Genomic DNA, 16,827 nt, shown 5'->3' with positions numbered 1-16,827 from the left:
TAGGTAACAATTAAGTACCTTGCTGTGATCGTTCTCAGCAAAGAATTTCTGAAGCAATAATTTAGCTAGGACTGTGAGAGAAATCTGAGTGGGGAGGGGAAAACTGTTGGCAGAGAGGTTTGGACCTTTATTGATCTGTTAACTCATCTATGATGACACCATGCAAACTGTATCCCACCACGACAGGCCGACATTTGAGGGGGTCTTTTCAAACAGTTCTTACACTAAAAGGGCACTATCATAATTTTCACATTATTCCAACCTCATAGTATTATACACAGGAAATCACATTTGACTGCACTGGGCCTTTAATGGCTTCTATCAGGGACTAATTAGCATTTCATGCCCTTTGCTATCAGCACACTGTGACCTACAAACAAACCTGAGCATGTCAATGCACTTAACAGAAAGTTCAGCCCTAGACCAAACATTTCCTAAAACAACCATTATTTTTTCCACATAGACAGTTTGTAAAAACAGAAATGTACCATTGACCACTAATCAAGTCAACCCAACAAACATGAAACAACCTTTGTGATCATGTTGCAATAAGTGCAAGGAAAGCCTACTGCATCTCTCAACTTTGTCAGACCAAATGCTAACTAATTAATCGCAAAACAGTGTCTGCACAAAAAACAAAAAAAAGATAGGCATTTTAATGTATTCTCCAATAACCCAACAAATGGTCCTACACACATGCAGAAAGTTCACTTCCATGTAAAAATATCAGACATTGATGATTATGTTGCAGTAAATGTGAAACCAGAGTGAAAGCAGCAATACTGTAGGTGAACAGTTGGCCTCTGTGTGAATCAGTTCATCAAGCCCTGAGGAATGCACAACACTGAGCAGAGATAACCAAATTGATTTATTGTCATGGAAATCCAGCGCGTTCTGGAGTCTTTCATCTGACCAGGGGGAAGTGGTGGAGAGAAAAACACTCTATACTACATAGCTCTGGTCTGGCTAGAGCCATGCTAAACTTTGCTAGAACAGTGGGTTCTGGCATATTCTAGGAGAGATAAAAACAGTGAAGTGTTCAAAAACACACACACCTCTTTATAGGCTGCAGCTTTTTGTAGCTCTTTGCCTATCCATGCAAAAACATGTTTTACACACTGAGTAATTTTCATAACCCAAAATAAAAACATTCTCAGATGAAGTCGAAAGGGTCAGGCACAGAGAAATCTGACCCTCGATAGGTACTTAGCACCTCGGCCCAGAGTCTCGACTGTTAACATCCCTAATGTGAACAACAAAGTTAAAAGTGCACTACGCAGAATTCGCTCCACCATTTCCCAGTTGCTAAAATTCGAAACAGTTCCCCTAATTTAAGGTAGTGACAAAACAAGCAAATATAGTGTAGAGAATCACGATGGGGTTTAGGTCAGGGCTCTGTGCAGGCAAGCAACCGAGGATAGACGATTTCTACACGCTTCAGTACTCAGCGGTCCCGTTCCGTGAGCTTGTGTAGCCTAACACTTCACGGCTGAGCCGTTTCCACTTTACAATAACAGCACTTAGTTGACCGGGGCAGCTCTAGCAGAGCAGAAATTTGACGAACTGTCTTGTGGGAAAGGTGGCATCCTATGACGGTGCCACGTTGAAAGTCACTGAGCACTTCAGTAAGGCCCTTATACTGCCAATGTTCGTCTATGGAGATTGCATGGCTGTGGACTCAATTTTATACACCTGTCAACAACGGGAGTGGCTGAAATAGCAGAGTTTTGTATAAATAGTGTATTTCAGTACTCGTAACAACTGAAGCATTACAAAACATAAATTCGATAAAATAACCTTGTGTAACAAATAACCCTTTCATTTTTCTGTTGACCGAATTCGTCACGCTCTCACTGACCTCCATACAAAAACTCCTTGCTTGGTGAGCAAAAATACACTGCCTGCTGAAGAGTTGGCCTCCCTCTTCTTCTCTGATTATAGTGATCACTTCAGCATTAGGCGATAAATCGGTTGATCATTATATCCACAAGTGCACTGTAATACTAAAGCAGCCAAAGTCATTTTAAAAAACTGACTTGAGAATAACTCAATTGTTGTACCTTTAGACTGTTCAAACCACTCTCATGCTTTCACTTAAACACAAGAGAAGTCTGCATGATTCCAGAGCACATCCCGAGGCATGTCATCTTGAAATCTCTATTTTCCATTATATTATGGATTCAGCATTAACATGCAATAGTGAATCATTTGCATGGAGAGGAATTCTTGCTAGTAGGTGTGTAAAAAAAAAAAAAAAAAAAAAACTGTAAGATACAGTGCAGTGCCACCATTAAGAGGTTTGAGATAGTAATGACATTTCTCTGAGCTCAGTTTCTTACCTGTTGGTGGCGTGTGGTGCTGAAGGTGTACTGGACAGAGTGTGATGGGTAGCGGCTCTGCTCACTGCTGAAGCTGCCCTGGGTAGGGGGATAGCCCGAGCTACTGGACATCCTGGCTCCGGGTTGAGCTGGGCGGGCTGTTGCTGCACTGATCAGGGGCTCTGCTGGAGCATGACTGGAGACCCAAACCACCTGACGTAGGACAGATAGAGGGACACTGGTGTTGCATGGTATACCAATGTAATGTCTATACATTTTCAATACTAGGACATGAAAAACGGTTTGGAACTAGAATGTTACTTCTGTCAAATGTGTCTGTATCAGTGCAGCCGACCCTTTATTATAGTGCACATCGTGCCTGCCTACTTACTCATTGCTAGCCTGCACAGAGAGTCTGGGCTGGTGCATGTTAGCTCCCCACCCATGCTGTACAGTAGTTAACACACTTGAATAATATGACACTGCATGTAGAAATGTTGAACATGTTAATTACTGTTCACAAAACAATGTCCATACAGGCAGAACACTTTACAATGGAAGATGATACCGGTAACTTCCAGCTTAGCAGGCTAACTTTCCTTGCTAGCCGACAGCTGAAGCCAACATCAATTCACTAGCCTAGTACCTTGTTTGTGATACCGTAATGCAAGTCATAATGCTAAAAACGCAGATTTCAAAGCTGATTTCTACCAAACACTTTATTCATTAACTTAATGCGTCTATCACCCAAAGATTACCTATTGCCTCAGCACAATGAATGCCTCGTGAATGACGTAACTATTGGTTAAAAGAATTCAATGAGATACTTCTATGCAATGCTGTTGATCCGTACAATGCCACCACTATACTTCACTGTAGGGATGGTGCCAGGTTTCCTCCAGACGTGACGCTTGGCATTCAGGCCAAAATGTTCAATCTTGGTTTCATCTGACCAGAGAATCTTGTTTCTCATGATATGATAGTCTTCAGGTGAGATTTGGCTAACTCCATGTGAGATGGTTGTCCTTCTGGAAGGTTCTCCCATCTTTATAGGAACTCGGGAGCTCTGCCAGAGTAATCATCAGGTTCTTGGTCGCCTCCCTGACCAAAACCCTTCTCCCCTGATTGCTCAGCATGGCCGGGTGGTAAGAGTCTTGGTGGTTCCAAACTTCGATTTAAGAATAATGGATGCCACTGTGTTCTTGGGGACCTTCAATGCTGCAGACATTTTTTGGTACCCTTCCCCAGATCTGTGACGACACAATCCTGTCTCAGAGCTCTACAGTCAATTCCTTCAATCTCATGGCTTGGTTTTTGCTCTGACATGCAGTCAACTGTCGGCCCTTAAATAGACAGGTGTGTGCGCCTTTCCAAAACATGTCCAATCAATTTAAAATTTACCACAGGTGGACTCCAATCAAGTAATAGAAACATCAAGGATGATCAACAGAAACAGGCTTAGGGCTGACCCCAATTAGTCGACTGGTGGATTGTTCGGTTGTCTTTTTTGTTTTTGAGCAGTAACACACTCAAAAGTTGACACCTACTCATCAAAAAAGGGTTTTTCTTATATTTCTTTTTACATTGCAGAATAATAGTGAAGACATCAAAATTTTGAAATAATTCATATGGAATCATGTAGTAACTGTCTGTTTTACATCCATTGAGAATGACAATAGCTCCCCAACACATTTGAAAAATCTTTCCAGCTCTCTCCTTTTTGATAACCACTCAGTGTGAAAGGGAAAAATGTGATGCTCTGATCCAGAGGCAACTTCATAAAATAGCCCGAGATGAATACTTCTCATCAGTGCTTGACGTGGACAAAAATAGGTTCCGGGACTCATTGTGGGTGCTGGTACTGTTTATATTTACAGTTGAAGTCGGAAGTTCACATACATTTAAACTCAATTTCCACAATTCCTGACATTTAATCCTAGTAAAAATTCCATCTTAGGATCACCACTTCATTTTAAGAATGTGAGAGAAATCATTCTCTCTAATAGTAGAGAGAATGATTTATTTCAACTTTTATTTCTTTCATCACATTCCCAGTGGGTCAGAAGTTTACATACACTCAATTAGTATTTGGTAGCATTGCCTTTAAATTCTTTAATTTGGGTAAAACGTTTTGGGAAGCTTGTGGAAGGCTACCCACAAAAAGTTGGGTGACCCCCGAATGGCCCATTCCTCCTGACAGAGCTGGTGTAACTGAGTCAGGTTTGTAGGCCTCCTTGCTCGCACACGCTTTTTCAGTTCTGCCCAAAACCTTCTATGGGATTGAGGTCAGGGCTGTGTGATGGCCACTCCAATACCTGGACTTTGTTGTCCTTAAGCCATTTTGCCACAACTTTGGAAGTATGCTTGGGGTCATTGTCCATTTGGAAGACCTATTTGCGACCGAGCTTTAACTTTCTGACTGATGTCTTGAGATGTTGCTTCAATATAGCCACATATTTTTCCTGCCTCATGATGCCATCTAATTTGTGAAGTGCACCAGTCCATCCTGCAGCAAAGCACCCCCACAACATGGGAAGGTGTTCTTCGGCTTGCAAGCCTCACCGTTTTTCCTCCAAACATAATGATGGTCATTATGGCCAAACAGTTCTATTTTACTTTCATCAGATCAGAGGACATTTCTCCAAAAAGTACAATCTTTGTCCCCATGTGCAGATGCAAATAGGAGTCTGGTGTTTTTATTGCGGTTTTGGAGCAGTGGCTTCTTCCTTGCTGAGCGACCATTCAGGTTATGTGGATATAGATACTTTGTACCCGGTTCCTCCAGCATCTTCACAAGATCCTTTGTTGTTGTTCTGGGACTGATTTGCACTTTTCGCACCAAAGTACATTCATTTCTAGGAGACAGAATGAGTCTCCTTCTTGAGCGGTTTGAGGCTGTGTGGTCCCATGGTGTTTATACTTCCGTACTGTTGTTTGTACAAATTAACGTGGTACCTTCAGGCATTTGGAAATTGCTCCCAAGGATGTGGTCTACAATTTTTTTTCTAAGGTCTTGGCTTATTTCTTTTGATTTTCCCATGATGTCAAGCAAAGAAGCACTGAGTTTGAAGGTTGGCCTTGAAATACAGCCACAGATATACCTCAAATTGACTCAAATGATGCCAATTAGCTTATCAGAAGCTTCTAAACCATTGACAATTTTCTGGAATTTTCCATGTTGTTTAAAGGCACAGTCAACTTAATGTAAACTTCTGACCTACTGGAATTGTGATACAGTGAATTATAAGTTAAATAATCTATCTGTAAACAATTGTTGGAAAAATGGCTTGTGTCATGCAGAAAGTAGATGTCCTAACCGACTTGCCAAAACTATAGTTTGTTAAGAAATGTGTGGAGTGGTTGAAAAACGAGATTTAATGACTCCAACCTAAGTGTATGTAAATGTATGACTTCAACTGTAGGTGCAGGAGCTCCACAATACTTTTGAGCTAATATTCTATAAGAGGAACAGCTGCTCAAACAGTACAACATTTGAGGAGCCGGTACTCATCTCCGGTGAACTCCTACCTAAGTTAAGCACTGCTTCTTATCCCTTGCGCAAATACCTACAGCTGTGTCTGGCCCGAGCTCACTGGCGCAGGAAACTGAGGGCCCAGAATATTTTATACAAAAAAAGTTTGCTAGTGCAAGCATCGGGTCGGACCAAAGTTAATACGTTTCAAGTTTGTTGCAGACAGGCAATGGAATTTATAGGACCCCCCCCCTTAAAATAAATAAATATATAATATAAATATTTATAAAACTATAATAAAAAATAAATCTGGATATGTTCTGCCTGCAGGCTGCAATGTTTTAATTTGTTGGCATTATGTAGGCAATGGCAATAATAGTTACTTTTTAGGTTATCATTTTAGATTTGTATAGAATTTTTATTGACCACTTGACAATGATTGAGATATGAAGACGTTACTATAAATTAAACTGTTTCACAAAGATTTGCATATGAAAACCATAGCTGGCACACAGATCGGTAGAAATTAGAAGTTAAATTGGCATTCCACATGAGAAAGGTTGCCGGCTCTTCGTATAACCTATTACCGGCAACTTCAGGAGAGTAATGGCATAATTTGCGAACGCCACCAGGAGGAGAAGAGTTAATTTTTTTTCTCTTCTTCATGTGCCCTCGAGGCATCTGTCACATTACATCAAACCATAAAGCTTAAAACATCAGACAAGCTCAATGCATATAGTTGATTTTATTACACCCTGTGTATTTTTCCATATATAGACAACATATTTACACATTTTGATTGGTCGAAAGAACAGACGACTTTCAGTTGACCAAGATCATTTTTAGTGAAGACAGCCTTATACAGGACGCACCTGAGCTCAATTTCAAGTCTCAATGCATAGGGTCTGGATACTTATGTAAATAAGGTATCCATTTATTTTTAATACATTTGCAAAAAATTCTAAAAACCTGTTTTCACTTTGTCATTATGGGGTATTGTGTGTAGATACGGGAAAATGTTCATTTAATCTATTTTAGAATAAAGCTGTAACACGTGAAGGGGTCTGAAAACTTTCCAAATTCACTGTATGTTCATGCTTAGTGTTGGACTTAAAGTATACAATTTCAATCACATTATAGGTTGCAGTTTTTGTTTTGTGTACCCTATTTAAATAACCTAAACTGTACCCCGCATATATACTGTGTTCTATACTGTGTAGAATGCTGCTGCTACCTGATATTATGGTCAGGTTAGGGCCTGTTTTTTCCATCAATAACTATGAAACGGGCAGGGCTTCGTTAAATTGATCACTAACATTTTGAAGCTGCGCAGTAAAGTCATATCTGACTAAGATCATAACATAGGGTCAGAAGTGCTTCAACCTCAAATATATTTTCTTACTTCACAGAAAATAATGTTCCTTGAGTTGACTGAGTTTAGAGTGATGAAAAGTAGCTAACTGCTCTCATGTCTCTTCATTGAGCAGAGCAGCCCAAGCAGAAACGTTGCTATGGTTACTCAGACCCACTATGAGCAGAGCACATGCAGAGTGTGCAGGCAGCGAGTGAGCGATTTAGAGGTGCTAATGAAATGTAAAAAATAATGTTTTGTCACATGCGCCGAATACAAAAGGCGTAGTAGACCTTACAGTGCAATACTTAATTACAAGGCCTTAACTTCTTGACGCTACCCATCCCTGTCGTGGGATCATTTGTCAGCAACTGCTGAATAGCACAGCGCAACAGTCAAATAATATTACTAAAAAATATTCATATTCATGAAATCACAAGTGCAATATTGCAAAACACAGCTTAGCCTTTTGTTAACCCACCTGTCGTCTCAGATTTTGAAATTATGCTTTACAGCGAAAGCAATCCAAGCGTTTCTGTAAGGTTATCGATAGCCTCGCATAGCATTATGTACACATAGCATCAGGAAGCTTGGTCACGAAAATCAGAAAAGCAATCAAATTAACCGTTTACCTTTCATGATCTTCGGATGTTTTCACTCACGAGACTCAGTGACACAACAAATGTTCCTTTTGTTCCATAGAGATTATTTTTATACCCAAAATACCTAAATTTGTTTGTCGTGTTATGTTCAGAAATCCACCGGAAAGAGCGGTCACGACAATGCAGACGGAAATTCCAAATAGAAATTCCAAATGTTCACAGAAACATGTCAAACGTTTTTTATAATCATTCCTCTGGTAGTTTAAAATATACACTGCTCAAAAAAATAAAGGGAACACTAAAATAACACATCCTAGATCTGAATGAATGAAATATTCTTATTAAATACTTTTTTCTTTACATAATTGAATGTGCTGAAAAACAAATCACGCAAAAATTATCAATGGAAATCTAATTTATCAACCTATGGAGGTCTGGATTTGGAGTAACACTCAAAATTAAAGTGGAAAACCACACTACAGGCTGATCCAACTTTGATGTTATGTCCTTAAAACAAGTCAAAATGAGGCTCAGTAGTGTGTGTGGCCTCCATGTGCCTGTATGACCTCCCTACAATGCCTGGGCATGCTCCTGATGAGGTGGCAGATGGTCTCCTGAGGGATCTCCGCCCAGACCTGGACTAAAGCATCCGCCAACTCCTGGACAGTCTGTGGTGCAATGTGGCGTTGGTGGATGGAGCGAGACATGATGTCCCAGATGTGCTCAATTGGATTCAGGTCTGGGGAATGGGCAGGCCAGTCCATAGCATCAATGCCTTCCTCTTACAGGAACTGCTGACACACTCCAGCCACATGAGGTCTAGCATTGTCTTGCATTAGGAGGAACCCAGGGCCAACCGCACCAGCATATGGTCTCACAAGGGGTCTGAGGATCTAATCTCAGTACCTAATGGCAGTAAGGCTACCTCTGGCGAGCACATGGAGGGCTGTGCGGCCCCCCAAAGAAATGCCACCCCACACCATGACTGACCCACTGCCAAACCGGTCATGCTGGAGGATGTTGCAGGCAGCAGAACGTTCTCCACGGCGTCTCCAGACTCTGTCACATGTGCTCAGTGTGAACCTGCTTTCATCTGTGAAGAGCACAGGGCGCCAGTGGCGAATTTGTCAATCTTGGTGTTCTCTGGCAAATGCCAAACATCCTGCACAGTGTTGGGCTGTAAGCACAACCCCCACCTGTGGACGTCGGGCCCTCATACCACCCTCATGGAGTCTGTTTCTGACCGTTTGAGCAGACACATGCACATTTGTGGCCTGCTGGAAGTCATTTTGCAGGGCTCTGGCAGTGCTCCTCCTGCTCCTCCTTGCACAAAGGCGGAGGTAGCGGTCCCGCTGCTGGGTTGTTGCCCTCCTACAGCCTCCTCCACGTCTCCTGATGTACTGGCCTGTATCCTGGTAGCGCCTCAATGCTCTGGACACTACGCTGACAGACACAGCAAACCTTCTTGCCACAGCTCGCATTGATGTGCCATCTTGGATGAGCTGCACAACCGGAGCCACTTGTGTGGGTTGTAGACTCCGTCTCATGCTACCACTAGAGTGAAAGTACCGCCAGCATTCAAAAGAGACCAAAACATCAGCCAGGAAGCATAGGAACTGAGAAGTGGTCTGTGGTCCCCACCTGCAGAACCACTTCTTTATTGGGGGTGTCTTGCTAATTGCCTATAATTTCCACCTGTTGTCTATTCCATTTGCACAACAGCATGTGAAATTTATTGTCAATCAGTGTTGCTTCCTAAGTGGACAGTTTGATTTCACAGAAGTTTGATTGACTTGGAGTTACATTGTGTTGTTTAAGTGTTCCCTTTATTTTATTTTTAAATTAACAGTAGTGAGGCTTTATACAGGGGGTACCGGTACAGCGTCAATGTGCGGGGGCACAGGTTAGTTGAGGTAATATACATGTAGGTTGAGTTAAAGTGACAATGCATAAATAATAAACAGAGTAGCAGCAACGCAATAGATGGGGAGGGACAATGCAAATAGTCTTGGTAGCCATTTGATAAGCTGTGCATGAGTCTTACGGCTTGGGGGTAGAAGCTGTTTAGAAGCCTCTTGGAAATAGACTTGGCGTTCCGGTATCGTTTGCCTTCCTCTGACACCGCCTGGTATAGAGATCCTGGATGGCAGGAAGCTTAGCCACAGTGATGTACTGAGCCGTTCTCACTACCCTCTGTAGTGCCTTGCAACCAGAGGCCGAGCAGTTGCCATACCAGGCAGAGATGCAACCAGTTCTCGAGGGAGCAGCTGTAGAACCTTTTGAGGATCTGAGGACCCATGACAAATCTTTTCCGTCTCCTGGGCAGGAACAGGCTTGTCTTGGTGTGCTTGGACCATGTTAGTTTGTTGTTAACGTGGATGCCAAGGAACTTGAAGCTCTCAAGCCCCGTCGATGAGAATGAGGGCATGCTTGGTCCTCCTTTTCCTGTAGTCCACAATCTCCTTTGTCTTGATCAAGTTGAGGGAGAGGTTGTTGTCCTGGCATCACACGGCCAGGTCTGTGACCTCCTCCCTATAGGCTGTCTCGTCGTTGTCTGATAAGATTTTGTGCACCAGCTGTTGTTTACAAATATAGACAGACCGCCACCCCTTGTCTTACCAGAGGCAGCTGTTCGATCTTGCCGATGCAGCATTTCTGATTTTGGGCAGTGCCTTAAAATTGCCAGACGCAAGCGGGCCTGGGTAGGGCCAAAACGTTGCGGGAATTTTTATTTTTTATTTATTTATCCGTTATTTTATCAGGTAGGTTGACTGAGAACGCATTCTCATTTACAACAATGACCTGGGGAATAGTTACAGGGGAGAGGGGGATGAATGAGCCAATTCTAAACTGGGGATTCTTAGGTGACCGTGATGGTTTGAGGGCCAGATTGGGAATTTAGCCAGGACACCGGGGTTAACACCCCTACTCTTACGATAAGTGCCATGGGATCTTTAATGACCTCAGAGAGTCAGGACACCCGTTTAACATCCCATCCGAAAGACGGCACCCCGACACATGTGTAGGGCTCGGGCTTAAAATTCATGCCTGTGCAGTAGGGATGCACGATATATCAGTGAACATATCGGAATTGGTTGATATTAGCTAAAAATGGCAACATCGGTATTGGCCCGATGTCTAGTTTAACCTCTTGGTCCTACCTGGCACGCAGGCGTCCCATCTAGACATCTGGAAATGCAAATGCTCTACGCTAAATGCTAATAGTACTAGTTAAAACTCAAACGTTCATTAAAATACACATGCAGGGTATTGAATTAAAGCTACACTCGTTGTGAATCCAGGCAACAAGTCAGATTTTTAAAATGCTTTTCGGCGAAAGCATGAGAAGCTATTATCTGATAGCATGTAACACCCCAAAAGACCCGCAGGGGACGTAAACAAAATAATTAGCATAGTCGTCGCTACACAAACCGCACAAATAAAATATAAAACATTCATTACCTTTGACCATCTTTGTTGGCACTCCTAGATGTCCCATAATCACTATTGGGTCTTTTTTTCGATTAAATCGGTCCATATATAGCCTAGATATCGATCTATGAAGACTGTGTGATAAACGGAAAAAAATAGCGTCTTATAACGTAACGTCATTTTTTTTTATTTAAAAAAAGTTGACGATAAACTCACAAAACACTTCGAAATACTTTTGTAATGCAACTTTAGGTATTATTAAACGTTAATAAGGGATCAAATTGATCACGAGGCGAAGTATATTCCTTAGCTGTCCGTCTGGAAAAAATGTCCGGGTATTTCTCAACCCTAATATCCGGTCGGAGACCGGAGGAAATGCGTTGCCTTGCGTCTGTTTGACCAAGAAACAAAGCCTAGGCAAATGACAAGACTCTAGACAATGTGTGGAAGCTGTAGGTAGGAAGTTGCAACCTCAGCCCCATTAAATGTGGTTCACCTTTATCAATGGGTTCAAGTCGCGCATGGATATATATTTCCATTTTCAGTGATCAGATTTTCCTGCGCTTTTCGATGAAACGCACGTTCTGTTATAGTCACAGCCGTGATTTAACCAGTTTTATAAACGTCTGAGTGTTTTCTATCCACACAAACTAATCATATGCATATACTATATTCCTGGCATGAGTAGCAGGGCGCTGAAATGTTGCGCGATTTTTAACAGAATGTTCGAAAAAGTAGGGGGTAGGATTAACAGGTTAACCCCCGATGTGAAAAACCGACATCAAAGCTGACGTGCATATCTATAGAATGTAGGTACATGACGCCACATAAAATGTTGCGCTACACCTGAAAAACAGCATTCCTAACCTATCCCACAATGTCTGCTGTGTGGATCGAGCAGTCATTTGAAAGAGGAAGAACATATCAGCAAGACAACTCAAAGGCGAAATCCATTAACACCAAGATAATGGAATTCATTGCCCTTGACAATCAACCGTTCTCTGTCGTTTGTGATGTTGGCTTTCACCGACTGGTCGAGCACCGGTACACACAAACAAGTGAGCTATTTTTCAGAGATGTTGCCCTACCAGAGTTACACAGTAAAAGCGTTACTGCTATTAGCTTCACGACATACATTTGGGCCTTTGCGTGTCAAAAAATACATGTCAAATCAGACTATTTGACGCGTTAAAAAAGCTTTCACCTGACACGTCAAATAACACAGTTCTATTATAGAATGTTGTGTGTTCTGAATTTGCAGGTGCAAGCCAAGCGCCACCATTACTATCAGTAGCACTGTCAAAGCTGTACAAAAAGTCTGCAAACAAGCAAACACCGCCATGAACGACGTGTTTACAATACCACGTTGGTAATAAAGCATTATTTGTTTGACCGCAACTTCTGGGGTAGCTAGCTAGCTTTAGCTTGGTACCTAGCTAGCACCAATACAACCAGTCTGAAACCAATGACCAGTAGAAAGTGCAGTCATTTTCCCTATTCTTAGCAATGATTTAGGAATCCTTGTGAGTAAGTAATAGCTAGGTAGCCACTTGCCAGTAGTTCGCCTATTGAAATTGAACTCCAGTTCATGAAAAAAAAATAGCTAGCCAGCTACTTAACCCTGGTGACCAAAGCTAACGTTATAAGCAGCCAGATAGCTTAATCTGGCTAGTGAGGCTCGACCTGACCGGGTTGTGTTGTGAAGCTAGCCACAATAAGGATTAGGAAAAATAGTGGAATTTGCAGTTTCCCTTCAAAATAAATGTATGTCATTGACAGTAATCAAATCATAGCTTATTTGTCACGTGCGCCAAATACAACAGGTGTAGACCTTACAGTGAAATGCTTACTTACAGGCTCTAACCAACAGTGCAAAAAAAAGGTGTTAGGTAAGTAAAGAAATAAAAACAGTGCAAGGATTTCCCTACCGGCCAAGCCATCCCTAACCCGGACGACGCTAGGCCAATTGTGCGTCGCCCCACGGACCGCAAAAAAAAAAAAACACAAGCATGTTGAGGGGAAGAGCTGCAAAACCTGGACCCGTACAAATCAGCTGGGCTTGACAATCTGGACCCTCTGTTTCTGAAACTATCCTCCGCCATTGTCGCAACCCCTATTACCAGCCTGTTCAACCTCTCTGTCATATCGTCTAAGATCCCCAAGGATTGGAAAGCTGCCGCAGTCATCCCCCTCTTCAAAGGGGGAGACACCCTGGACCCAAACTGTTACAGACCTATATCCATCCTTCCCTGCCTATCTAAGGTCTTCGAAAGCCAAGTCAACAAACAGGTCACTGACCATCTCGAATCCCACCGTACCTTCTCCACTGTGCAATCTGGTTTCCGATCCGGTCACGGGTGCACCTCAGCCACGCTCAAGGTACTAAACGATATCATAACCGCCATCGATAAAAGACAGTACTGTGCAGCCGTCTTCATCGACCTTGCCAAGGCTTTCGACTCTGTCAATCACCATATTCTTATCGGCAGACTCAGTAGCCTCGGTTTTTCTGATGACTGCCTTGCCTGGTTCACCAACTACTTTGCAGACAGAGTTCAGTGTGTCAAATCGGAGGGCATGCTGTCCGGTCCTCTGGCAGTCTCTATGGGGGTGCCACAGGGTTCAATTCTCGGGCTGACTCTTTTCTCTGTATATATCAATGATGTTGCTCTTGCTGCGGGCGATTCCCTGATCCACCTCTACGCAGACGACACCATTCTGTATACTTCCGGCCCGTCCTTGGACACTGTGCTATCTAACCTCCAAACGAGCTACAATGCCATACAACACTCCTTCCGTGGCCTCCAACTGCTCTTAAACACTAGTAAAACCAAATGCATGCTTTTCAACCGTTCGCTGCCTGTCCGACTAGCATCACCACCCTGGATGGTTCCGACCTAGAATATGTGGACATCTATAAGTACCTAGGTGTCTGGCAAGACTGTAAAATCTCCTTCCAGACTCATATCAAACATCTCCAATCTAAAATCAAATCTAGAGTCGGCTTTTTATTCCGCAACAAAGTCTCCTTCACTCACGCCGCCAAACTTACCCTAGTAAAACTGACTATCCTACAGATCCTCGACTTCGGCGATGTCATCTACAAAATAGCTTCCAACACTCTACTCAGCAAACTGGATGCAGTTTATCACAGTGCCATCCGTTTTGTTACTAAAGCACCTTATACCACCCACCACTGCGACCTGTATGCTCTAGTCGGCTGGCCCTCACTACATATTGTCGCCAGACCCACTGGCTCCAGGTCATCTACAAGTCCATGCTAGGTAAAGCTCTGCCTTATCTCAGTTCAATGGTCACGATGGCAACACCCACCCGTAGCACGCGCTCCAGCAGGTGTATCTCACTGATCATCCCTAAAGCCAACACCTCATTTGGCCGCCTTTCATTCCAGTTCTCTGCTGCCTGTGACTGGAACGAATTGCAAAAATCGCTGAAGTTGGAGACTTTTATCTCCCTCACCAACTTCAAACATCTGCTATCTGAGCAGCTAATCGCTGCAGCTGTACATAGTCTATCGGTAAATAGCCCACCCATTTTTACCTTCCTGTTCCCCATACTGTTTATATTTACTTACTTTTCTGCTCTTTTGCACACCAATATCTCTACCTGTACATGACCATCTGATCATTTATCACTCCAGTGTTAATCTGCAAAATTTTAATTATTCGCCTACCTCCTCATACCTTTTGCACACAATGTATAGACTCTTTTTTTCTACTGTGTTATTGTTTACTCCATGTGTAACTCTGTGTTGTTTGTTGTCTGTTCACACTGCTATGCTTTATCTTAGCCAGGTCGCAGTTGCAAATGAGAACTTGTTCTCAACTAGCCTATTATCTCCACAGTTGCTCTCCAAATCTCTGCAGTTGCCTTTGAGTTTTTACTTCAAAATGCTTAAAACAATAAGATGGCATAAAATGCTGCTGAAACTCTATCCAAATTCATACCTGTAATGAAACTACACAACACCTAGCCTAAAAAAAAATCTGGTCCTCTAATTTATCAGATTGTAAACCATATCTGATACAGTTTGGATAGAGGCTACAGAAAACAAATTGCGCCGACCACAAGCACAAACAAGGCCCCAGTGTGTTGCTCATGCTTGTTCTGCATGCCTACAAGGACAGCACAATAATTGTCTTCCGTTCGGAATGTAACAGTTATAAAACCCAAGGCAATGCAACATCACAAACACCAATTAAAGTATTGAATGAGTCTCTTCCTCATTAATATAATGTAACAAAGTCAAATCAATGAGGACATATTAGGAGACTAAACAGGTGAAGTGTGCACTTTGTAAATAAACGGGATGATTGGAGTCTGGATCTTTAGGCCAGCTGACAGTGAACTTGTTTACATTCTCCTCAGTAGTGAGTTTCTCATCAATACAGAACATAATATCTAATATGACTCTTATCTTTTAATACCAGTTTGTTGACAGGCAGGACCAGATGTTGAATTACAGCTGCAACGACAAAACCTACTGTTGATGCTGAATAAATAACAATCACATATTGCAACAAACCACACTAAGATCATATTAGCGCAATTTATTGACTAACCATGGATGGTGTCTCCATGAAAGATGCAAATGGTTACTTTTCGGTTTGTTGATGATGTTGGTTATACAGACGTTTACAATAATAGCTACCTAGCTACTTGGCCTACATAACATGATTACCTAGCTAGCTTAGCTAAATAGTTTGCATATACTGCTGTATGGAGCGAACCTTTTTACATAAGGTGAAATCAATTAATAGTTATTATTGTCTAAACGTATTAAACAAGATACAGCTGCAAACATCAACAGCAACTTGACAAATGTAATGCTCTTTGCAGTCTACACCTTCTTCTGGTGTTTGCCTTGTTGGCTTGTATGCTAACTGGGTAAGCTAACTAGCTAGCTTACAATATCAATTGCTTGTTGCTGAATTAAAGTATATTTACGTTTCTTTTTAGTGTAAAATCGACGAATTAGCATTCATCTCCCATAAATGTGTAAATGCAGCATACTTGAACTTTATAAAGTACATGAAAACATCGGATGCTGCGAAACGACAGTGTTGTTTGCTACAATTATTCACTTTGAATTCTCAAGCAAGCCGCCATCTTGCAAAGGGAAATTTGCAGCCTCGATATATTACGCTAAAGTGGCTAATATGCTAGCTAAACGCAACCCAAAGTTCTGCTCTATTCTGAAAACATGTAACTTCTGTGCACATATGAAGAGATAGACACTCACCTCACATTCGGGGAAAAAGTAACGTGTAAGAAGTAAATGTGTTCTTATTGGGTTTAAAGGGCTGATGCTTTGTAAACCCGCTGTTGACGGACAGTAGACGGGTCGTAGCAGACAGAACGCTGCACCACATTTGTCTGTCGATGTCCTGGCAGGATTGTAGAAATTGTTACATAGAAAACAAATACAGTACTTTCATGATGTACATTTGCATATTATCTCAGTGCTCACTGTGTGTGTTAAAGATGGATTAAAACAGTGATTAGACATTAAGTTAACGTTGTCTAAACTACGCGATTTTAAATATATATTTTTATTTGATATACCAAAGAGGATAATGTTGTGTAACGTTCAAACCATCCCCATATACGAACTAAAGATCAATTGTCTTC

The 16,827-nt window shown here is 42.0% G+C and overlaps 1 protein-coding gene across 5 annotated transcripts in view; it reads right to left on the bottom strand.

The window, feature by feature from the left end:
• The window catches only part of LOC118390072 (nuclear receptor corepressor 1-like), a 118,653-nt gene extending 102,070 nt beyond the window's left edge, over positions 1 to 16,583 (bottom strand). For all 5 annotated transcript variants that reach the window (XM_035780261.2, XM_035780257.2, XM_035780260.2 and 2 more), the window contains exons 1-2: positions 16,439 to 16,583; positions 2,340 to 2,531 (exon numbers count right to left, since the gene is read on the bottom strand). In XM_035780261.2, coding sequence (XP_035636154.1) covers positions 2,340 to 2,450 — 111 coding nt within the window. In that variant the 5' untranslated portion in view covers positions 2,451 to 2,531; positions 16,439 to 16,583. The remainder of the gene's footprint in view (positions 1 to 2,339; positions 2,532 to 16,438) is intronic.
• Positions 16,584 to 16,827: the final 244 nt, after the last annotated feature.

This window comes from Oncorhynchus keta, chromosome 11 (assembly GCF_023373465.1).
Source record: "Oncorhynchus keta strain PuntledgeMale-10-30-2019 chromosome 11, Oket_V2, whole genome shotgun sequence".
Classification (NCBI taxonomy): domain Eukaryota; kingdom Metazoa; phylum Chordata; class Actinopteri; order Salmoniformes; family Salmonidae; genus Oncorhynchus; species Oncorhynchus keta.
This window is presented reverse-complemented; position numbering and strand designations above follow the sequence as displayed.